General features: G+C 35.6%; 2 protein-coding genes across 2 annotated transcripts; one reads left to right on the forward strand and one right to left on the reverse strand.

Annotated features, from left to right (window-relative positions):
* Window positions 1-504: 504 nt before the first annotated feature.
* Window positions 505-15,038, forward strand: LOC117331350 (MAP kinase-activated protein kinase 2-like). The gene is made up of 10 exons (XM_033890035.1): window positions 505-743; window positions 2,077-2,216; window positions 2,521-2,585; window positions 2,752-2,831; window positions 3,119-3,248; window positions 3,591-3,666; window positions 9,598-9,722; window positions 10,133-10,218; window positions 10,704-10,784; window positions 11,127-15,038. The coding sequence occupies exons 1-10, from the start codon at window positions 591-593 to the stop codon at window positions 11,265-11,267; spliced, it is 1,077 nt and encodes a 358-aa protein (XP_033745926.1). The 5' UTR covers window positions 505-590; the 3' UTR covers window positions 11,268-15,038.
* A 3,260-nt stretch (window positions 15,039-18,298) lies between these two features.
* LOC117331351 (protein kish-B-like) lies at window positions 18,299-22,832 on the reverse strand. The gene is made up of 3 exons (XM_033890036.1): window positions 22,430-22,832; window positions 21,194-21,325; window positions 18,299-20,719 (listed from the first exon to the last, which is right to left on the reverse strand). Exons 1-3 carry the CDS (start codon window positions 22,437-22,439, stop codon window positions 20,637-20,639), a joined length of 225 nt encoding a protein of 74 aa, XP_033745927.1. The 5' UTR covers window positions 22,440-22,832; the 3' UTR covers window positions 18,299-20,636.
* Between the last annotated feature and the right edge of the window lie 2,086 nt (window positions 22,833-24,918).

The raw sequence follows: 24,918 nt of genomic DNA on the forward strand, positions 1-24,918 counted from the left end.
CTTTATGTTAAACCGGACGTTCCAAAATGGGGAACTACTTCTTCAACAGGTGCTTGCATTAAAATTGTTAGATTGCCTCCCTTCGTAAATATAGACTTGCTTCAGTCCCTTACGATATTCACGTTTAATTTCCGTTTCTTAGTTTGGCCAGAGACGTATATACCATTGATATACAAGTCTCTGGTTTGGCGGTATAAAAATAAGAGAGCAATAATTTTGTCCTAAATTACTTTGAGCGTTTATAAAAAACGTTATAAGCTACTTAGGCTGTCCTGAGTAATATCAGAGACATAGTAGAATCTATATATGTCTCTGGTAATATGTTACGACCTAGGCCGAACTGTTTTTGCAATCACAAACAAAAGCAACCGTGTTAGTATAAAGATATAATTATTGAGTCAGTAAAGCAGCTGCGAAATAATACGATTACACTGAATCTTGTGGAAATGACGAAATACCGGTGTGTTAGTGCTTCGTGCTATTTTAAGACCAAAACGTCACTTCCGACGACGCACAGACAGACTATCTGTAGTTTCTCCTTCATTTCAGGAGAATCACGTTGTTCAGTGTAGTTATACAGAAAAAATACGATGATGGGAGACAACGAAACTAGGAATTTAAAGCCAAAAAAGTATCCAATAAGTGACGATTATAGAATAACAGGGGCCGTTTTAGGACTCGGGATAAACGGAAAAGTTGTTGAGTGTTTTTCCAAAAAAACGAATCAGAAATGTGCATTAAAGGTAGGATAATACTGTACTCATAAACAGGATGTAAATATATATCACCACGTTTCAGAAAGGTCGGGGTTTTAGATGTATTTATTGGTATATGTAGCGTTTTCGATAACTTATTACATAATTGTGACCAGTATATACAATGTTTTAGGAAGTGAAAGTCACGCCCACAGTTTCCCGTTTGTTTTCCCCTTCCTTTATTTGTGATAATTTGATTAAATTTGACATCCGTCTTGTTCAGATGCTCTAGTTGGTTTTAAAAGACTGATGGAAACCTGTCAATAAATCCGTAGATGGAGTCAGTTGTCATAGATGCCAAGTACATTGTAGATTTAGCTTAAATATGAAAACAATATATTGTCGAAACACCAAAAGTTTTCTTTATGTTAAATGTCTAAAAAAAACAAGTCTTTCTCTTACACTCAGTATCTTTATTTGGATTTTGTACATAGTGATTTTCGTTATTGCAACAATTTGGATTTTGAATCTTGTATACATCTACGGGTTTATTAAGATATATTCCCGAGGAAAAGAGGGCAAGATCTATATCTGGTCAAGAGGAACAAGAATTGAAAACATGTTAATTCCATTAGAATCTAACACATTATTTTAGTGTACTGAAAGAACATACGATGTACATTTTTATTTTATATATGTATTTCAAACAAAAACCTATTCACCCACTATTCTGCTTTACATAGTGTTTATACTGTCTGTAAAGAGGACTCGATCGCAAGTGGCTCATCTGCCTACCTGTAATATAACACAGAAAGTGTCAAGTGAATTAGTTTGGAGCTTAATGTGTTATGTATATGTACAACTTTGTTTTGTATTAGCAAACCTAGTTGTTTAATAACTTAATAGTGAAATAAGCAAGGAATGTTATTAATCTAACAAGTTAGTTTTGATGGGGTAAATGAAATACATGTAGATGAATTTGCTGAAATTATTTTGCACAAGCTTGGAAATGCCTTCTTTAAAATTTGCATCACTTGTATAACTATGAGATCGGACAACTTATTATTAGTGTACTTCCTTTCATGATTATAGACAATGTCATGTAAACAACTTCACATCTAAAGTTGTCAGAAAGGACTGTAAAAGATGAATACACTTACTAAATGCTTAGTACTTTAGATCATTATATTATACTGTTGTATGTTCAGGATGGTAAGTAAAATTTCAGGAGGAATGCAACTATTATATAAATATTTTGAACAGGAAATTTCTCCCTGCAAGCAAAGCCCTAATATGAACTTATCACTGTGATGAAGAAATAAAAGTAGAAGTATTGCAGAGATTGGTGGTTATTTTGATTTATTTGATTGATGTTTTGTAGGTGTTGAGGGATGTGCCAAAGGCAAGAAGGGAGGTGGATCTCCATTGGAGAGCATCTGGCTGTAAACACATAGTTGCCATTATAGATGTGTATGAAAATGCATATAGTGGTCAGAAGTGCCTCCTTGTGGTCATGGAATGGTAGGATTTCAAAATAATCACAATCACACACATTCATATTTTTTTTTTACAGTATATATATGTGCTTGCAAAGTTTTTGTTAAGTTCACTCTAAATGTACTGTTAGATGTGTCTTTTCTAATTTCTCATAATGATATAAAAGAAAAGACTCCAAAGTAAAGCTTATTTCAAAAATCACAAAACCAAAAGAGTGGTTGTTAAACAGGACATGACATGTCGGATTCAAAGTTCAGCATATTGTGGTAATTTTCTTAAGCAGAAAATAATTGATATGCAACACATTCAACATTGCATTGTTTTGTAGCATGGAAGGTGGTGAACTCTTTAACAAAATACAAGAAAGAGCTGATTCAGCATTTACAGAAAGAGGTATGAGATTTTACTAATATATTTATCGTAGATCTAGATGATATAATATACCTGGATCATAATATGAACAAGTATTTATTAAAGAAACATTGTTTATGATGTTTAGTATGAAAGAATATTCATAGTTCTGCACTTATTTGAGTGTATATTATTTTTATTTGAACAGAGGCAGCTGCTATCATTCGAGATATTGCGAAAGCTATCCACTACCTACATTCCATGGAAATAGCACACAGAGATCTAAAGGTAGTCATTTAAAATAAAGGTTGAGGTTTTGGAAACAATTGTGATGAGTACAAATTTGTTTTAAGATAAAGAAAATGCTTTCCAAATTTATTAATTTTCTGTTTGATGACCATATTGAATAGCCGTTTTACATGTATCAAACTGTCTTCTCATAATAAAGAAACAAACTATGTTAATATAATGCTTGGGACATTTCAATATGTGATATATATGATGTGTTTATTCATATTGAAGAGGTGGAAGATTTTGATTTGATATATATATAGATGATATGATTTAATTTACAGCCTGAAAACTTACTATACTCGGACAAAACTGTAAATGGAACACTGAAATTAACAGACTTTGGTTTTGCCAAGGCAATCACAACAGATTTTAAGATGTTACAAACACCCTGTTACACACCCTATTATGTTGGTGAGTTACAATTAACATACCAATGGTACATATCATTAATTAGCTAGTTTAGTTTGATCAATTAGAATGCAGTCATTTTGGAGGGATGGTCGTTTTTCAATAAAATTGAATTTGGAACCAGAATTGTTAACAGTTAAAATAATTTGTAGATATCCTGAAACAATACTGACTAGATATATTAGTACTGAAGTGTTTTAGGTTAAATATGCAAAATGAATTAGATTTGATTGAATTCTGTGACAAAACGTCATGGCATATAGAGAAATATAGAAAGAATATATATATAATAAAGTACTGTATATGTTTATATCAAAAGGACTATGGAAATGTTTTCTGTTTCAGCCCCAGAGGTACTTGGTCCTGAAAAGTATGACAAATCCTGTGATATGTGGTCATTAGGTGTTATCATGTATATTTTGTAAGTATTGTATCACTGGAAAAGGTTGATAAGTATAGAAAATTAGAAGGGGTCGGGTAGGAGTTAGAGAGATCAGGGAAGGAGTTTGAGGATCAGGGTAGGAGTTAGAGGGATCGGGGTAGGAGTTAGAGGGATCAAGGTAGGAGTTAGAGGGATCGGGGTAGGAGTTAGAGGGATCGGGGTAGGAGTTAGAGGGATCGGGGTAGGAGTTAGAGGGATTGGGGTAGGAGTTAGAGGGATCGGGGTGGGAGTTAGAGGACCGGGTAGGAGTTAGGGGGATCGGGGTAGGAGTTAGAGGGATCAAGGTAGGAGTTAGAGGGATCGGGGTAGGAGTTAAAGGGATCGGGGTAGGAGTTAGAGGGATCGGGGTAGGAGTTAGAGGGATCGGGGTAGGAGTTAGAGGGATCGGGGTAGGAGTTAGAGAGATCAGGGAAGGAGTTAGAGGACCGGGTAGGAGTTAGGGGGATCGGGGTAGGAGTTAGAGGGATCGGGGTAGGAGTTAGAGGGATCGGGGTAGGAGTTAGAGGGATCGGGGTAGGAGTTAGAGGGATCGGGGTAGGAGTTAGAGAGATCAGGGAAGGAGTTAGAGGACCGGGTAGGAGTTAGGGGGATCGGGGTAGGAGTTAGAGGGATCGGGGTAGGAGTTAGAGGGATCGGGGTAGGAGTTAGAGGGATTGGGGTAGGAGTTAGAGGGATCGGGGTAGGAGTTAGAGGGATCGGGGTAGGAGTTAGAGGGATCAAGGTAGGAGTTAGAGGGATCGGGGTAGGAGTTAGAGGGATTGGGGTAGGAGTTAAAGGGATCGGGGTAGGAGTTAGATGGATTGGGGTAGGAGTTAGAGGGATCGGGGTAGGAGTTAAAGGGATCGGGGTAGGAGTTAAAGGGATCGGGGTAGGAGTTAGATGGATTGGGGTAGGAGTTTGAGGGATTGGGGTAGGAGTTAAAGGGATCGGGGTAGGAGTTAAAGGATCGGGGTAGGAGTTAGAGGGATTGGGGTAGGAGTTAGAGGGATCGGGGTAGGAGTTAGAGGGATTGGGGTAGGAGTTAGAGGGATCGGGGTAGGAGTTAAAGGGATCGGGGTAGGAGTTAGATGGATTGGGGTAGGAGTTTGAGGGATTGGGGTAGGAGTTAAAGGGATCGGGGTAGGAGTTAAAGGATCGGGGTAGGAGTTAGAGGGATTGGGGTAGGAGTTAGAGGGATCGGGGTAGGAGTTAGAGGGATCGGGGTAGGAGTTAGAGGGATTGGGGTAGGAGTTCGAGGGGCCATGGTAGGAGTTAGAGGGATCGGGGTAGGAGTTAAAGGGATCGGGGTAGGAGTTAGAGGATCGGGGTAGGAGTTAAAGGGATTGGGGTAGGAGTTAGAGGGATTGGGGTAGGAGTTAGAGGGATTGGGGTAGGAGTTAGAGGATCGGGGTAGGAGTTAGAGGGATTGGGGTAGGAGTTAGAGGGATCGGGGTAGGAGTTAGAGGGATCGGGGTAGGAGTTAGAGGGATCAGGTAGGAGTTCGAGGGATTGGGGTAGGAGTTAGAGGGGTCGGGGTAGGAGTTAGAGGGATCGGGGTAGGAGTTCGAGGGGCCATGGTAGGAGTTAGAGGGATCGGGGTAGGAGTTAAAGGGATCGGGGTAGGAGTTAGAGGGATTAGGGTAGGAGTTAGAGGATCGGGGTAGGAGTTAGAGGGATCGGGGTAGGAGTTAGAGGGGTCGGGGTAGGAGTTAGAGGGATCGGGGTAGGAGTTAGAGGGATCGGGGTAGGAGTTAGAGGGATCGGGGTAGGAGTTAGAGGGATTGGGGTAGGAGTTAGAGGGATCGGGGTAGGAGTTAGAGGGATCGGGGTAGGAGTTAGAGGGATCGGGGTAGGAGTTAGAGGGATCGGGGTAGGAGTTAAAGGGATCGGGGTAGGAGTTAGAGGATTGGGGTAGGAGTTAGAGGACCGGGTAGGAGTTAGAGGGATCGGGGTAGGAGTTAGAGGGATCGGGGTAGGAGTTAGAGGACCGGGTAGGAGTTAGAGGGATCGGGGTAGGAGTTAGAGGATTGGGGTAGGAGTTAGAGGACCGGGTAGGAGTTAGAGGGATCGGGGTAGGAGTTAGAGGGATTGGGGTAGGAGTTAAAGGGATTGGGGTAGGAGTTAGAGGGATTGGGGTAGGAGTTAAAGGGATTGGGGTAGGAGTTAAAGGAATCGGGGTAGGAGTTAGAGGGATTGGGGTAGGAGTTAAAGGGATCGGGGTAGGAGTTAAAGGATCGGGGTAGGAGTTAGAGGGATTGGGGTAGGAGTTAGAGGGATCGGGGTAGGAGTTAGAGGGATTGGGGTAGGAGTTCGAGGGGCCATGGTAGGAGTTCGAGGGATTGGGGTAGGAGTTAGAGGATCGGGGTAGGAGTTAGAGGGATTGGGGTAGGAGTTAGAGGGATTGGGGTAGGAGTTAAAGGGATCGGGGTAGGAGTTAGAGGACCGGGTAGGAGTTAGAGGACCGGGTAGGAGTTCGAGGGATTGGGGTAGGAGTTTGAGGGATTGATTTAGGAGTTAGAGGGGTCAGGGTAGGAGTTAGAATGGGGTGAAAGATTAACTGGGGTAGATTCTTACATGGGCCTATTCTGTGGACAGGGATATCAATCCGAATGTTAAATTTGGCTGGTCAGCACTAGGCTTGTTGAGTGCTGGCGGGTAAAACTCTTACATCAGGGTTGAGATATCCTTGTTTACGGAACAGACCCACGTTTAATTCTAAGGTCACCTGAGACTTTGTCTCAAGTGACCTATTCCAATTGTCTTTTGTCCGTCGCCATGCTTCATCTGTCATGCGTTTTACATTTTCGACTGCTTCTCAGAAGCCCCTTAACCGATTGTAATGAAATTTTGCAGAAACCTTTCATGGCCCAAGGTCAAACAAAATTGTGAATTGCATGCTACAGTCCTCTACTACAGAAAAGTCTGATATAGCCGTAATAAAAAAAATTTAATGTCAAAGCATTGCATTTGGATACTTGATACAGGACAAAATTCAACATGTGTTACCTTGTACAGGTGTAGAGGGCTTAAGATTGAGAAGGGCAGAGTTAACATGCCTGTACTAACTGAGAAGGGCATGGCGCCAAATCAACTGCATTAAAAGGGAACATTGAACTTAAATAAGTATATAATACTAGATGGTCATATGGAGTCAAACTGAGACAATATGGATTTAATTTTGGAAGCAAAATTCTATTTTTCAAAAAATTTGGATATGGCTGGGACTATGCACAATTTCTCAGTGGTGTATTGTTTAGTCAGATCATGCATTGTTATCCTGATGTTTGGCAAGGATGTTTATGTGGTGACTAACAATGGCAACATGGATTAAATTTAGGAAAATGATTTTTATGTGTTTGGGACAATAAGGATTTAATTTCTGGTAATGATTTCTATTTCTCGAACTTTACCTTTTTGGGACAATTATTACCTGCTCCAAAAATGCTTTTTAACATCAAACAAATTCATTGGATAGAGACAGATGGGCATATTATGCATCTGTTTGTTGTGTTTTTGTTGGCATTTGGTTAATTCTTATGTAGCTTTTTAGCCCACCATCATCAGATGGTGGGCTATTCAAATCGCCCTGCGTCCGTGGTCCGTCGTCCGTCCGTCCCTCCGTCCGTCCGTCCGTCCCTCCGTCCGTCCGTCCGTCCGTCCGTCCGTCCGTCCGTAAACAATTCTTGTTATCGCTATTTCTCAGAAAGTACTGAAGGGATCTTTCTCAAATTTCATATGTAGGTTCCCCTTGGTGCCTAGTTATGCATATTGCATTTTGCGACCTATCGGAAAACAACATGGCCGACAGGCAGCCATCTTGGATTTTGACATTTGAAGTTTGTTATCGCTATTTCTGAGAAAGTGCAGAAGGGATCTTTCTCAAATTTCATATGTAGGTTCCCCTTGGTGCCTAGTTATGCATATTGCATTTTGAGACCTATCGGAAAACAACATGGCCGACAGGCAGCCATCTTGGATTTTGACAATTGAAGTTTGTTATCGCTATTTCTCAGAAAGTACTGAAGGGATCTTATTCAAATTTCATATGTTGGTTCCCCTTGGTGCCTAGTTATGCATATCGCATTTTGAGACCTATCGGAAAACAACATGGCCGACAGGCAGCCATCTTGGATTTTGACAATTGAAGTTTGTTATCGCTATTTCTCAGAAAGTACTGAAGGGATCTTTCTCAAATTTCATATGTTTGTTCCCCTTGGTGCTTAGTTATGCATATCGCATTTTGAGACCTATCGGAAAACAACATGGCCGACAGGCAGCCATCTTTGATTTTGACAATTGAAGTTTGTTATCGCTATTTCTCAGAAAGTACAGAAGGGATCTTTCTCAAATTTCATATGTTGGTTCCCCTTGGTGCCTAGTTATGCATATTGCATTTTGAGACCTATCGGAAAACAACATGGCTGACAGGCAGCCATCTTGGATTTTGACAATTGAAGTTTGTTATCGCTATTTCTCAGAAAGTACAGAAGGGATCTTATTCAAATTTCATATGTAGGTTTCCCTTGGTGCCTAGTTATGCATATCACATTTTGAGACCTATCGGAAAACAACATGGCCGACAGGCAGCCATCTTGGATTTTGACAATTGAAGTTTGTTATCGCTATTTCTCAGAAAGTGCTGAAGGGATCTTTCTCAAATTTCATATGTTTGTTCCCCTTGGTGCTTAGTTATGCATATAGCATTTTGAGACCTATCGGAAAACAACATGGCCGACAGGCAACCATCTTGAATTTTGACAATTGAAGTTTGTTATCGCTATTGCTCAGAAAGTACTGAAGGGATCTTTCTCAAATTCCATATGTAGGTTCCCCTTGGTGCCTAGTTATGCATATTGCATTTTTAGACCAATCGAAAAACAACATGGCCGACAGGCAGCCATCTTGGATTTTGACAATTGAAGTTTGTTATCGCTATTTCTCCGAAAGCACTGAAGGGATCTTTCTCAAATTTCATATGTATGTTCCCCTTGGTGCCTTGTTATGCATATCACATTTTGAGACCAATAGCAAAACAACATGGCCGACAGGCAGCCATCTTGGATTTTGACAATTGAAGTTTGTTATTGCTTTTTCTCAGAAAGTACTGAAGGGATCTTTCTCAAATTTCATATAAAGGTTCCCCTTGGTGCCTAGTTATGCATATTGCATTTTGAGACCAATCGATAAACAACATGGCCGACAGGCAGCCATCTTGGATTTTGACAATTGAAGTTTGTTATCTCTATTTCTCAGAAAGTACTTAAGGGATCTTTCTCAAACTTTTTTGTAAGTTCCCCTTGGTCTGTTGTTCTGCATATTGCATCTTGGGACCAATAGGAAAACAACATGGCCGCCTGGCAGTCATCTTGGATTTTGACAATTGAAGTTTGTTATCGCTATTTATCAGAAATTGCTGAAGGGATCTTTCTGAAATTTCATTATTAGGTTCCCCTCTGTGCCTAGTTATGCATATTGGATTTTGAGACCAGTCAGAAAACAACCTGGCTGACAGGCAGCCATCTTGGATTTTGACAATTGAAGTTTGTTATCGCTATTTTACAGAAGGTACTGAAGGGATCTTTCTCAAATTTCATATGTAGGTTCCCCTTGGTCCCTGGTGTTGCATTTTGGGACCAATCCGAAAACAACATGGCCGACAGACAGCCATTATCGCTAAATCTTAAATTTTATATATAGGTTCCCCTTGTTTGATAAGTACTAGAGGGCTGTTTCTGAATTTACACAGATTAGTAAGACTTAGAGGAAGGGAAAAGTAGAGAAAAGATCAATCTGACATGGAACCTATAAAGATCATTCAATGGTGGGCGCCAAGATCCCTCTGGGATCTCTTGTTTAAGATTTATGCTTAAGATAGATACATTTGTAGGTTGTATAACAATAAGAATTAGAAGAAATATGGTCTGGTTTCAGATTGTGTGGGTACCCACCATTCTACAGTAATCACGGGGCAGCTATTTCACCTGGCATGAAGAAGAGAATCCGAAATGGACAGTACGAGTTCCCGAGCTCAGAATGGAAAAATGTATCAAAAGATGGTATGTTATTTATTCTCCAGGCCATTCCTTTTACTGCTGTTGAATCCTATCTATGGATGTTGAAAGTACTTCACTACCTTGACGAGTGTTGATTGTATTGAACGTAGTAACACAAACAGTAATCCGCTTTCCACTCGTGTTACTGTTGTTGTGATTGGCTGTAAAGCAAGTTTGAATTAAAATGTTGAAAACACTGGAAAATGAAACATCAATTCAGCACTTGAATGAAGTTGACCTACATTCAAGGTCACGGGGGTCAAATAGGCTAACATCTTTTAAACATCTTTTTTTTCTATAACCACAAGCCCAAGGGACGTGATATTTATGGTCATTTACATTAAGTTCTAAACAAAAATTAATGTATCAATTGTTGTACTGTTGATGTGTCATTTATTATACTTGTTTTACAGCGAAAGAATTAATTCAAGGATTATTAAAAACAGTTCCAGAGGAAAGGTTGACGATAGAACAAGTCATGAGGAACAAATGGATATCAGTAAGTCAGATTTGTATAGTAGCTAGTACGTTAGGTGTATAATAAAATTTGTTGTCGGTGGAATTGATCAATTTCACAAATAGCCCTATATTAAGAAAACTAAACACTAGAACTGGTAGAACTGATACAAGTCCTTCCTGTACCATTTGAAATAGCTGGGACATTGTACTTTATTTTAGAAACTTAACTACATCTGTTTTGAAATGGAGTTAATGGAGTCTTAACTTTATACAACTATTAGCTTATCTGGTCTTAGGGAGCCTATTTTCAATGGAATTGTTTCACTTAGTCACATTCTATATATACACAATGATCCATTCAATTATTAATGAAAACACATTTCCTAGATTTGTATGCATACATTGAGGTTATACAAAAATGTAATTTTAATTTTCATATATATATATATACTTTTAAAACTTAGCATTAGAATATTATTAGTATTTTATTGATGATGACAAAATGTTTATTGCTATGAATGACAGGATCACATCACAGTGCCCCAGACGCCTCTCTGTTCAGCAATGATCCTGAAGGAGGATGTGGAAATGTGGGCTGAAGTGCAGGCAAGTAGAGGGTATAATGATGATACAGAGGTAGCATTATTCTGCAGGCAATATGTTTGCTTAGAAACAAACAGGAAAACTTCAGAATCTAATTGTAATTTATGTAATATAAGTCATGTTTACAAGAAATGCTCAAGTGTATTTACAAAGACCTGGGTGTCTTCTGTCAATATTACTATATATTTCCACATTTGATTTATTCTATGAAATCTTTTGAAAACCTTTGTCTCTATAATCAACATTTTGGTGTTCACATTTACAATTAATAATTTGTGTTTCTAGATAAAATGCTCGCCCCTAATCGACATAACATTGTTTTTATTTATCATTTTAATGTTGCAGGAGGAAATGACAAATGCTTTGGCCACCATGAGAGTGGACTACGAAATGTGCCAGATAAAGGACTTAGATGAGACAGATAATCCAATTTTAAAGAAACGCAAGAAGAGAAGTACAGCAGAACCCATGTATAACCAGTCTTAGTGAAGACATGTCAGGCGCTCTGTTACCATAGTCACCTGAACATTCATTCAACCATTCTGAAACAGATGGTCATGACATTGTGTAGATATTTCATCAGCAAAATATCTGCAGAATATTCAAGGGACACTAAATAAGTGACGTATGTATAATACTGTATTTTGTAAAATTGCAAACAGAATATTGTAGTGAAAATACTACAGTAAGTTTTAAATATTCATTGAAACTCTTATTAATATTATTTTGAAATGAAGTTGTATGTTTTAAATTTTTATTTTATAAAAACAAAGAGAGAGGGAGTGATACAATTGTATTTGTTCAATATTTACATTGAAACTAACATTAACTATGGAATGTACAGAAAATATGTATGTGGAGCATATGATATTTTCATGAAGATTTTTCTAGATATTTACTGTGTTATATTCTATTTACAAAAACTTTTGTTATTGAGACCAACTGGCACATCAATATTAGAACTCACCAAAAGAACAATGAACAATAGGTGTCTACATTGTTACCTTCTGGGTTGTTGTAGCATATTAAAACAGTATCAACTACACGAGAACTCTGTTCAAGTCATGTCTTATTTCTGTAGTCAGACATTTGAACACTAAGCTTGAATGTCAATGTGATGTTGACTTCAATAAATCCCAAAAGGATACAAAGAAATGGTATCCTGACTTTAGCTGTTCAAAGTGATCCATTAGGATCCAGTGTAGCAGAATATACCAAATGACTTCAACTGTCTGAAGCCCAACATGTTGCTGGTATTACTAAGGTAAAACATGAATATGTTATTATAAATATGTTTATGGAACGTCTTCCATGACTATCATTAATGTACAAACCTACTCTTATATTTGTTTTAGTTGTTTTGGATTACACTTTATGTAAATCGTAAGATGTTATCGTTAGCATTGTGCATGGATATATGACGTATATGTCCATGAGATCATTGCAAGTGTACTAATGATGGATGTTATTTGGTATAATTTACCGGACAATGTAATACACAGCAAACTTAACTGTTAAGGGTACAAGTAACATTAGTGGGTCATGGTGGTTTACAATGTAATAGACATATAACCTATTTTGTTGTTATTGAAAGCGTTTTACTTGTTTACTTTGTAAACTGAAACATTTGCTCTCAAGAATCTTTGTGCCACAATTTCATGTTTTTTATGTATTTTTATTGATAAGAACTGACAGTAGAAGCCACCAAATCAGGTGTAGAACCAAGATTATATTATATTATTGATGAATTTGAATAAAACAAGTGTTTGATACTTGGTGATTCTTAGGTTTAATAACTGTACTAAAGGTATTGACAAATTACAACATGGTAAAACAATGAGCAGGGATTATTTTTCTCGAGTTCTTTTGGTGTTCTCATGTTCTCAAGGGAAATAACTCCAAATTAGATAAAGTGTTTTGATTTAATACCTTAAGAAAATACTCAAATTGAAAAAAAAAAAATCAAATCTAAAGTCTTAACAGAAATAACTGGTACATTCTAACATTACCAAGTGTGCTGCATACTTAAGCGGTATACAACCAAAAGATATCTAGATATAAAAGTAAAAATTAAATACTCAGAATAAAATCAATAGCATCTATATTATAATGATCAACATAGGGCTTGTGTCTGTACATGGCCATTTCCTCAGTGGCTACTAGTATACTATATATAACAATAATTTAGCATTGGAATATATAATTAAAAAAGAGGATTGCGTGGCTATCTGATTGTTTTTTATGTGTAGCACATTTACAATGTAAACATAAAGGTGTTGTAGGTATGTTTTATGTATCACTACATCCATGTGCTACGCAGTTTAGAAACTCAATAAAAATTTTACAAAGCATCCTATTGTCTTATCACTTTGTTAAAACTCAAATGATACTGTTTAGGTAACACCTTTTCCAGGCATTTTATTTTCATGACCTGAAAGAAATAATTTCTGCACAAAATCTTATGCCTTTATGAGAGAGAGTTTGTGAAGGAAAATTGAATAGTACTGCTTGAAAGCAATGATATACAAGAGATCCCTTCAGAAAATAAACAACAAATTGTTGACTCTTCAGCATGGAAATGCAAATCTTTCGCCGGACTTTATTCACATGTGGTAGAGAGAAAGTGATATTGCTTCATGTTTTTCTCCATTTAGAGATTTCATTGTATTGTCATCCTTTTTCTATTGAACAGTTTGAACTAAGTATGAAATATTTTATTAATTATGTCAAATTTGTTTTATATTTAATAAATACTTTTATAGTTTATTAAAAAAGATTTGCATTTTAAATAGAGCTTTTACTGCGGTAACATTTTCCACCAACACTTGTCACATTTTGTTGATAACATGCTGAAGGTTAATTTGTCATACTATACATCCACAAACAATTGAGTATTTGTATATTTTTGCTGAGTTTCAATACAGCAGTGGTGTACATAACTGTTCATCATCCTTTGTACAACTGTATTCATACTTATGGTTGCTGTTGACCAATGTTATTTTATCACCGTTTGTCTGGCAAGTTTTTGCTTAAGAATGTGTTTGAAGATGTACTCCTTTGTTTTCAATATTCATTATTATATATATCACATAAAATATTATCATTACATGATCACTTCTTAGTTTAGTGATAGTGCGATAGCTACCGAGGTGATAAATACAAGTGCACTTAGAGGCTGTTCTTAGCTTTAGATATACATCATATACAACATTTGATAGTGTTTGTCATCGAGTTATCATATTTGTGATAACTCGGTTATTAAACTATAACTTTTATTATATAACACACGGTTTTGTTATATCTGCTGTAATTGGTTACACGAAAAGTTGTCAGATGCGTGAAGTTAAAATAAATGTGTAAAACAGTCCAGTGATTGAGGTATAGGTTTAATTCACAGCTACTAGATTATACAGTAATGTTGACAGTACATTAAGAGAGAGCTGATATGAGATATGGATTAGACACAGACAGAATTTCAGGGTGGCATGTGGAAATAAATCCTTCTTTGAAGTTTCTAGGGTTGTATTCAAAAGGGATCTGTGAAGTGAAGAGTTGTTCAGAAATCACAATCTTAATATTTGTATGGAATGAAGTTATTCTTAAAAGACTTTTGTACACCTAGCCATATTGCACAGCCAATCAAAAATCAATGAGCTTGGATCAATATTTTGTATAGAAGGATATGTGTTTTTATTGGTCAAAACTTTTGTATTCTTAGACACCAGTAATAATTTGTCATCGAATAGCAGAAAATATGTTTAGATTTTTCATACAAGTGTATTTGTGAATTACATGAGAGTGGTACTAATAACCAATGGTTTTATTTTCTGAACATATGACACCGGTGAATATATGACTACATATAATCAACTACTTTACCAGGTTGTACACACTTGTTAGAGACGGGATCAACTATTAGCACATAGTAAACAAAGTCAGGAAATAATCTTTTCAACAATGTAAAGATACAATGAGATTTCAAAGTCAGAGTGAAGCCAGATCGCATTTAAATGTATTTGTCATTAATAAATGTCACTAATTACTAATCTGTAAACAGATTATACATCTTCAGATCTAGGACTATAATTGAAAATTCTTTTAAAATGAGTCTACAATTGGTCCTACCAATCATTAGTAACCATAGATACGTTATATACCACTTATGGTCATATTGTATGGGCTAGTTAGGTTGAGGTATTGTTTACAAAGTGTGCAACAAATCTGGAGTTAAACAATAAATCAGGATACACAAATGTATTACGTGTTGTGTTTATCATTACAACAAACAGAGATAAATGTATTGACCCATGGTAATGTTAATAGATTTATATAAATCAATGTATGACTGGTAAAGGTTTAACATCAATGTTACAACATTTACATTTCCAGTGTTACTTGAGCAACATGAAAATAGCAAAAATTGAAAGAAGTTTCAAAAATTGTGTTTTTTATGTGGAGCATCAGAAAATGCAGCTTATGTAAAGGGAAATGATAATAATGTGTATGGTAACTGTAAAGAGAGATAATGTGTATGGTAACTGTAAAGGGAGATAATAATGTGTATGGTAACTGTAAAGGGAGATAATAATGTGTATGGTAACTGTAAAGGGAGATAATAATATGTATGTTAACTGTAAAGGGGGATAATAATGTGAATGGTAACTGTAAAATGGGATAATAATGTGTATGGTAACTAAAGGGGGATAATACTGTGTATGGTAACTAAAGGGGGATAATACTGTGTATGGTAACTGTAAAGGGAGATAATAATATGTATGTTAACTGTAAAGGGAGATAATAATATGTATGTTAACTGTAAAGGGGGATAATAATGTGTATGGTAACTGTAAAGGGGGATAACAATGTGTATGGTAACTGTAAAGGGGGATAATAATGTGTATGGTAACTGTTAAGGGGATAATAATGTGTATGGCAACTGTAAAGGGAGATAATAATGTGTATGGTAACTGTAAAGGGGGATAATAATATGTATGTTAACTGTAAAGGGAGATAATAATGTGTATGGTAACTGTAAAGGGGGATAATAATATGTATGTTAACTGTAATGGGAGATTGTAATGTGTATGGTAACTGTAAAGGGAGATACAAATGCGTATGGTAACTGTAAAGGGGGATAATAATGTGTATGGTAACTATAAAGGGAGATAATAATGTGTATGGTAACCGTAAAGGGGAATTATAATGTGTATGGCAACTATAAAGGGAGATAATAATGTGTATGGTAACTGTAAAGGGGGATAATAATATGTACGTTAACTGTAAAGGGAGATAATAATGTGTATGGTAACTGTAAAGGGGGATAATAATGTGTATGGTAACTGTAAAGGGAGATACAAATGCGTATGGTAACTGTAAAGGGGGATAATAATGTGTATGGTAACTATAAAGGGGGATAATAATGTGTATGGTAACTGTAAAGGGGGGTAATAATGTGTATGGTAACTGTAAAGAGAGATAATGTGTATGGTAACTGTAAAGGGGGGTAATAATGTGTATGGTAACTGTAAAGGGGGGTAATAATGTGTATGGTAACTGTAAAGAGAGATAATGTGTATGGTAACTGTAAAGGGAGATAATAATGTGTATGGTAACTGTAAAGGGGGATAATAATATGTATGGTAACTGTAAAGGGAGATAATAATGTGTATGGTAACTGTAAAGGGGGGTAATAATGTGTATGGTAACTGTAAAGGGAGATAATGTGTATGTTAACTTTAAAGGGAGATAATAACGTGTATGGTAACTAAAGAGAGATAATAATGTGTATGGTAACTGTAAAGGGAGATAATAATGTGTATGTTAACTGTAAAGGGGGATAATAATGTGTATGGTAATTGTAAAGGGAGATAATAATGTGTATTGTTACTGTAAAGGGAGATAATAATATGTATGTTAACTGTAAAGGGGGATAATAATGTGTATGGTTACTGTAAAGGGGATAATAATGTGTATTGTAACTAAAGGGTGATAATGATGTGCTTGGTAACTTAAAAGGGGGATAATAATGTGTATGGTTACTGTAAAGGGGATAATCATGTGTATAGTAACTGTAAAGGGAGATAATAATGTGTATAGTAACTGTAAAGGGGGATAATAATGTGTATGGTAACTGTAAAGGGAGATAATAATGTGTATAGTAACTGTCAAGGGGGATAATAATATGTATGGTAACTAAAGGGGGATAATAATGTGTATGGTAACTGTAAAGGGAGATAATAATGTGTATGGTAACTTTAAAGGGGGATAATAATGCGTATGGTAACTGTAAAGGGAGATAATGTGTATGGTAACTATAAAGGGAGATAATAATGTGTATAGTAACTGTTAAGGGAGATAATAATGTGTATGGTAACTGGAAAGGGTGATAATAATGTGTATGGTAACTAAAGGGGGGTAATAATGTGTATGGTAACTGGAAAGGGTGATAATAATGTGTATGGTAACTAAAGGGAGATAATAATGTGTATGGTAACTGTAAAATGGGATAATAATGTGTATGGTAACTAAAGGGAGATAATAATGTGTATGGTAACTGTAAAGGGAGATAATAATGTGTATGGTAACTGTAAAGGGGGATAATAATGTGTATAGTAACTATAAAGGGAGATAATAATGTGTATGGTTACTGTAAAGGGAGATAATAATGCGTATGGTAACTGTAAAGGGAGATAATAATGTGTATGGTAACTGGAAAGGGGATAATAATGTGTATGGTAACTGTAAAGGGACATAATAATATGTATGGTAACTGGAAAGGGGGATAATAATGTGTATGGTAACTATAAAGGGAGATAATAATGTGTATGGTAACTGTAAAGGGTGATAATAATGTGTATGGTAACTGGAAAGGGTGATAATAATGTGTATGGTAACTGGAAAGGGTGATAATAATATGTTGTTAACTGTAAAGGGGGATAATAATGTGTATGGTAACTGTAAAGGGAGATGATAATGCGTATGGTAACTGTAAAGGGAGATAATAATGTGTATGGTAACTGGAAAGGGGATAATAATGTGTATGGTAACTGGAAAGGGAGATGATAATGCGTATGGTAACTGTAAAGGGAGATAATAATGTGTATGGTAACTGTAAAGGGAGATAATAATGTGTATGGTAACTGGAAAGGGTGATAATAATGTGTATGGTAACTGGAAAGGGTGATAATAATATGTTGTTAACTGTAAAGGGGGATAATAATGTGTATGGTAACTGGAAAGGGGATAATAATGTGTATGGTAACTGTAAAGGGAGATGATAATGCGTATGGTAACTGTAAAGGGAGATAATAATGTGTATGGTAACTGTAAAGGGAGATAATAATGTGTATGGTAACTGGAAAGGGTGATAATAATGTGTATGGTAACTGGAAAGGGTGATAATAATGTGTATGTTAACTGTAAAGGGAGATAATAATGTGTTGTTAACTGTAAAGGCCTCTCCTTTACCATACCATAAGCTCATTGGCAGTAAATTCTATGAAATCATTAAAACACTGCTTGTTACCATATATTTTTTTATTTTTCATTTTCGTTTGTGATTTTCATTTATTCAAGTGAACCCTTCATTTGATTACAAACCCATCTGTATAAGTCCCTCAGGGACAGTCATTGTTGAAACATTCAATATATATGACTGTAATCTGATCTCATTCATCTAGTTGCATAGCAAATATACTTAAATGGTATACCCCTTGGAGCAGGGATATTAATGAAGGAGAAACAAGAATAAATACAAAAAAAAGTGACAAACACATGTATATGATGAAGGGAAGCATTACTATTGTGCATCACTTTGATTAATCTATATACATAAGCAAACTATCAGAAAGCAGCGCATAAAGGAATTTTTAATGTTTAGTATTGCCAGGGCTGAGACAAGAGATATTTATAAAGCGTTTGCTAGTAAAGAATTATAAGATTGCTTTGAAATTTTTCAGTTTACAATCTCAAAAATTGACCATGAATTCACTTTTAATTGTAAAAAACAAATGCAAGCAATATTTCTAAAAAGTCGAATAAACCATGAAAAAGTAAATGTATAGTCTCAGGTCAAAACATTATAGGTGTTACTCTTTTACAGAACAGTTGTCATTGGTTTTGGATTTTAAATGTATCTTCATTTCTCAAACACAAATTTTGGTCTCAAAATGACAAAATTGTTAAATATTTTCCGTCAGAAAATAAAACTTGCACTGAAGCACTTTAAAACACATTCTTCTGTAAGGTACATTATTTATTTTCTGACATTGATGAGATTAAAAGTATTAAATGAATATATTGAAAGTTGAAACAATGGTAACATTGCCATTTTATTGATAACACACTCCATTCCACAAATACACATCTTCCATTCTAATAATAAATTGATATATTTGACTTTTCATTATAAATTATGTACAACATTGATACCATTTCATGATAAATCTACTTAGTAAAATTCAACATGGTCAGAAAACTACATCAATGTAATAAACAACATTCAAATTTACAAATTGTGTGGCATAATTGTTTCTCCATTACCTCCAACACAAGGAAATAAAACAAACTTTTATGATTACCATTCTAACTCTTATCACAATGATATTTCAAACAGAATTCTTGTTAAACATATACATCATCTTGTCATTTAGTTTCCAAAGGAGTTTCACATTATGCAACTTTGAAAATATGTAAAATATTTTAATCACTTAAAACAGGTGGCAAATAGAGAATTGGACAATAAAACCCCAATGGAGATCTGAGGAGAGGTGTTCTAGTTATTTGTGTTTAGCTGGGATCACAAACTGTCCAGAGCTGCCATGGTTATGTCCTGAACAACACACTTTACCCTAATTGCTCCGGATAGCGTTTGACAGGCTTCCCATAGGTTTTTCAGTGTGGTAGCCACCAGCTACTTCAAAAACACTATCATGCCTCAAAATGAGTCTGTCTGTTAATGAGGGAAAAAACCCAGCAAACCAACTGCTTTTCTAAAATGAGGACACATGAATTTCTATCAAAATATGTAAGAATTTATAGGCTAGATAACTCCGAAACAGATCCTCTGAAGGAGTAACCTTAATTTACTATGATCCCAAAATGTTACAGGAAAACCATAATAAACAGAATCGTGACTTCATGGACATAATATCCTTATCCACGCTAATGGCACTGTACTTCATGACACAACATGGCCATGGATGTACATGTACAAGAGTGATAATGAGTTTATGAATTACATTTCAAGTAAAAATAATCCCTCATGAAAAAATTAACCTGATAAATATTGTACAAAATATTTCCCCAAGGAAAACAATACACTATTTACAGCATATGGATGCCCGTTATCTGATAGTGTTTCATTTATCAATGAATCATATAACAGTTAATTGCTTTTAAAAAGTCTTCAACTCTTCACACAACACATATCACAGAAATATTTGTTTTTTAACCTTAACATTTTTCTGATTCAAGCACTCATGACTCAGCTTTCAAAAACTGTACATTTCATGCTCATGTACATGTATTGTCTACTACTATATCATTGGGTGTAATGATAACAGTACACAACTGGAACCTGTATCAATAATGCAGCACCAAGTTCATGTGTAGTGCATATAGAACAATACAAAACTTTTCAACAAATTTTTTTTTCTCCATATTTATCATCTCTTGTCTGTGCAAAGTCTAAGGGGAGACAACTGCAAAAGGTTTGTTTTCTCATCATTCTACAACTGCAGTTTATTCATCCTCACCTGTGTCACCAGGACTAGTCACGGTTAGCACTTTTGTAGTCTTTATGTTACTCCTTACGTATGTACAAATATCAATAAATTAACTTTTTTCAGTAGTCTATCACCTCAGTATGAGAACATACACAGCCATCAAAGTACATACTACAGCCACAGGAATGTGAAGTCGAGTTCCTATCACAGAAGCTGAAAAATAAAAACAAAATACTCTAACAATAGAACAACTGTTTCTATTACCCAGGTATTTCTATACAGCTAGAACCTTTCCTCAATGTCATAAAAATAACGCAACTATGTCCAAGATAAAAAAGCCTGAATGGATAGTGTTTATTGATTATACATGTACTATACATATATGTATATGTAATTTTTTTTAACCAGCATTATAAACACTAATTGCTTCTTTTGAAATACTGTTTCAAATATTGGAAAATGATTGCTTCTAATATTTGGTTACTTCTCACCAAAAAATAAAAGAAATATCATGCAATCTTCTTTTGGTAGCCCAGCATAATATCTGAATTTGCTTTGCAGCATATATAAATGATACTCTCTGTATAACAGCCAACCATAATTAAACCATACAGTTAGGTGATTTAATAGATCCAGAATGAATCACCACATTGATCTTGTAGGTGTGACCGTGTGTACATGTCATACCTTTGTAGAGTACTCCCATCAGGCCTTTCTTTTCGGAAAGAAACCATTGCTTAAGTCTGGGCACTCGTCTCATGTACGCACAAGTACAAACCACCAGAAGTCCAAAGATAATGATACCCTCAAACGAATAAGCTGTAACAAAATTGATGAGCACTTGTTATTAATTAATTGATGATAATATATTAATCATTTACTGAAAGATATTTACTGAAAGCAGTGTCTACTTAGAAACTGGATGTTTCTCGATCTGAAGTAGTCCAAGTTTCCTCTGGCTGGTATAGGGCCTCTATACCAGACATGGTTTCTTGGCCGGTGATCATGACCGATCTTTCGACCTTAATCCTTATCTCCCTAATGGTCGTTTTGTGCTAATTCCCGTTCACACTAATGTTTATTTTTTTCGACAGGTGGTATATATTGTTGTACAAATTATTAAACAAGTTATTAAACATACCAAACTTACATTTCTCTTCAATATAACAATACAATGTATACCAGAATACTGTGAACGAATCGAACCTGTTCATTTATCACTGATTCCTAGAAACACCATAACACATTAAATTGATTTTAATGAAGGTTGATTTGTGACTTAAAGCTACCAAAATGAAAAGAAAATACCAAACAAGGCTTCGCCCTAAAATTTTAGTATTAGAGTGAAACAACCTAGGGCGAACAGGATTCTCAAATATACTTGGACTACATCAGAAGTAATGCATCAAATTGGTACTTTCCCACGTGCAAATACTTTAGCATTTGTTTGATGTTTTATGACTAAATATATGCGACCCGGAGGAAAAAATAAAAAAGTGAAGTTTAAAGAGACTTTGACTATTCAAACAAAGCTATACAAGTTTGCGTACTATTTATGCAAATTTGGGGTTTTCCACAAGTTAAGGCACAACCTGATTATATAAGATATTAAAACAAAATAATGAATAAAAAAATCAGCAATAGAGTTTCACTAATGATGGTGTAATATTATATATATATATATATTTATCACATATTTACCGGTGAATTATCGAAAATTATTCAATATAAACAACGTACTACAAGTATAACATCATGACATGACAACTTCGGTTTCAAGTGACAGTTTATTGAATGAAGGACAACCATATCCAATTTCTGTATGGTGCTATGCCCGCACAGTTCCTTCAACTGAACATCAATCTACAACATATCATAACTAAGATAGGATTATTTTTCTAAAACAGTAATTAAATTTCTTACCATTCGTCATTTTGCTGTTCGTGTCACCCGGAAGATTAACACAGTAGTGTAAAATTGAAGTAAGTACCGGCAGAGAAATCCGGACAGGTATATTGTTTCTTATTAAATTTCTCGTCCTCCTCCTCCTTCTTGGCAATTTTTTTTAATATATATACATAGGCAGATATTGTGTGTTCTATGTAATCTGAAAACTCTGCATTTTTGGAAGTTTGTATGGACATAAACACTTTAAAGGAGGGGAAATGTGATCCTGAAACTTCAACAATATGATGATAATACACCATTCTATCAAGAGCTTCTGGGGCGGCCCCCAGATCCCTGCCCTGTTTTCTTTTTAGTTCATATAAAAAGTTCATCCTGAAAATATCATTCGTTGCAAAAAATAATAAGTATGGCCCCCAGACCCCGCCTTATTTCCTTGACCCTAGAACAGTTAATCATGGAAAATAATATCCTGTAGATAAAACAAAACAACTAAAAAGAAAAACTTAAATATGGTCCAGAAGCTCCCAGAATTCGATGATAATACACCATTTTTTCGAGCGCTTCTGTGGACCTAGGCGTTCCCCAGACCCTCGCCTTGTTTCCATTGTTACGTACATCCTAAACAGTTTATCGTGAGAGAGAAAAATCAAATTAAGAATAAAATATAAAAATAAAAACAAAAAGCACCATGAAAATATAGATTATATTTATACCATAGATCACTTTCTCAGAATGAAGGATTTTGCACAATTTCCTGGATGGCGGCCTCGCCTGAATGATTTCCCCCAATCACTAGATGCAAATGGTAAACTAGTTTGTCAATGTATATATTAATGTATGTGCTCAAAGATAGATGGAATCAACTCCTAATTCTATCCATCACTGACCTACAGTAACTGATGAGGACCAAGGATAATTCTTATCCAATTTCAATGTAAACAAAACTGTTGGTCCAGATATAATTAGCCCTAAAATTCTCAAAATTGGAGTATGTTGCGGTTGAGTGGGGGAGGTCCTACTCGGCCTACGTCAGCTATCAATCTTACCGCTAGACTAAAACCAGAGACCTATATACTAGTATATAGGTCTCTGACTAAAACGAACAAAGGTAATCTGACAGACCAGATGTTAATAGAAAATTTCAAATCAAATTCAGTTAGATAAAGTAGAACCAAATGAATTATACTGCATCATACAGCTGTTTCGTCATTAAAGATCTCGTCAGTGATGAAAAGACCCTTAAATGTCGCTGAGGCACAGAAACCCAAAATTCCATAAATTTCATAATTTTCACTCAGCATCGCATTTTCAATGAACATTAAATACATGTGTATTATATTCTGAAATGTGTCATTATTCGAATGAATTAAAGCGAGACAAAACAGGTATAAAGATAACTAAAACATCAACCAGAAGTGCGTACCATTACAATTTAACGACAAATGTAGTACACTCCCCTTTAGCACTATACATTTTCAGTATTTACTCAAAAACCTACACGTTGCTGAACATGTGTGGAAAGTAAATAAAAACCAAGTTTAAAATCAACAATCGGCTATAATTATGTGTATTGAATTTGTCACGCTTGCCAATTAAAAGTTAAATTATTAATGACAAATCCTCATTTTTTTATGATTGATTTCACCATATATACAGCAGGAGGAAATGCTGAAAACAAATGATGAAAAAAAAAATCAAGGATGTCATCATTTTTCGATAACAATTCGGCCATATCAACAATAATTAAACATACATCATGTATATGAAAAAGTAACTAAAAGTGAATATTTATATAAAAGGTTTACGATTACACCGGGATTTTGTCATTTATTAATTTGTTTAAAAAAAAGAGTGAGTTATTGAGGAAAAAAATGCTGAAAAAAATCAAGTGAGTATCGAACTGGCACCGTTGCGTCCTCCAGAAGGAGTATATAAGTGCTTTAGTCTCAGGTATATAAACACAACACGCCGTGGCTCACTGCCTACTACTCATGTCTAAACACATATAAACATACCCTGGTTGTGGTGCAATATCCACCATATATGCTACGCATGAATTATCAATGCTTTATATGTGAATGATTTCGCTTCATCTTAATGGTGGTTTCTGTATATCGAAATAATGTAGTTGCCTTGTAATAGCTCATTTTTTTCTACATATCTAGGCTTTTTTCAGCATTGATTTTTTTTCCACCGGAAGTTGCACAATCAACCTATCGTATGTATATATAGATTTTAATGACACGTGGTTTACGGGGTGAGCCGTAGCGTAGTGGAACGTAATCTTACTTCTACTGAGACTAAAGCACTAGATCTACTCCTGTCGGGAGGGCCTCGGTCTGAACGGCAGAGTACCACTACGCCAACTCGATACTCGCTCTTTTTTTAAATTCATTTCTTGTGGCAGATTAGTGAAGACAAAGTACAATTGTATGTCAGATTTTATTTCTTGCAATGTAAATAAGAGAACTGAACCGTTCGAATATCATGATATCACATGAATT

The sequence above is a fragment of the Pecten maximus genome, chromosome 7, assembly GCF_902652985.1.
Source record: "Pecten maximus chromosome 7, xPecMax1.1, whole genome shotgun sequence".
NCBI lineage: Eukaryota > Metazoa > Mollusca > Bivalvia > Pectinida > Pectinidae > Pecten > Pecten maximus.

Coding starts and splice junctions, on each gene's coding strand:
- LOC117331350 (XM_033890035.1), top strand. CDS start 591: ATGATGGGAGACAACGAAACTAGGAATTTAAAGCCAAAAAAGTATCCA. Junction 2,586..2,751: donor TTCAGCATTTACAGAAAGAG/GTATGAGATTTT, acceptor TTATTTGAACAG/AGGCAGCTGCTATCATTCGA. Junction 2,832..3,118: donor TAGCACACAGAGATCTAAAG/GTAGTCATTTAA, acceptor TTTAATTTACAG/CCTGAAAACTTACTATACTC.
- LOC117331351 (XM_033890036.1), bottom strand. Junction 20,720..21,193: donor GATGGGAGTACTCTACAAAG/GTATGACATGTA, acceptor TTTATTTTTCAG/CTTCTGTGATAGGAACTCGA.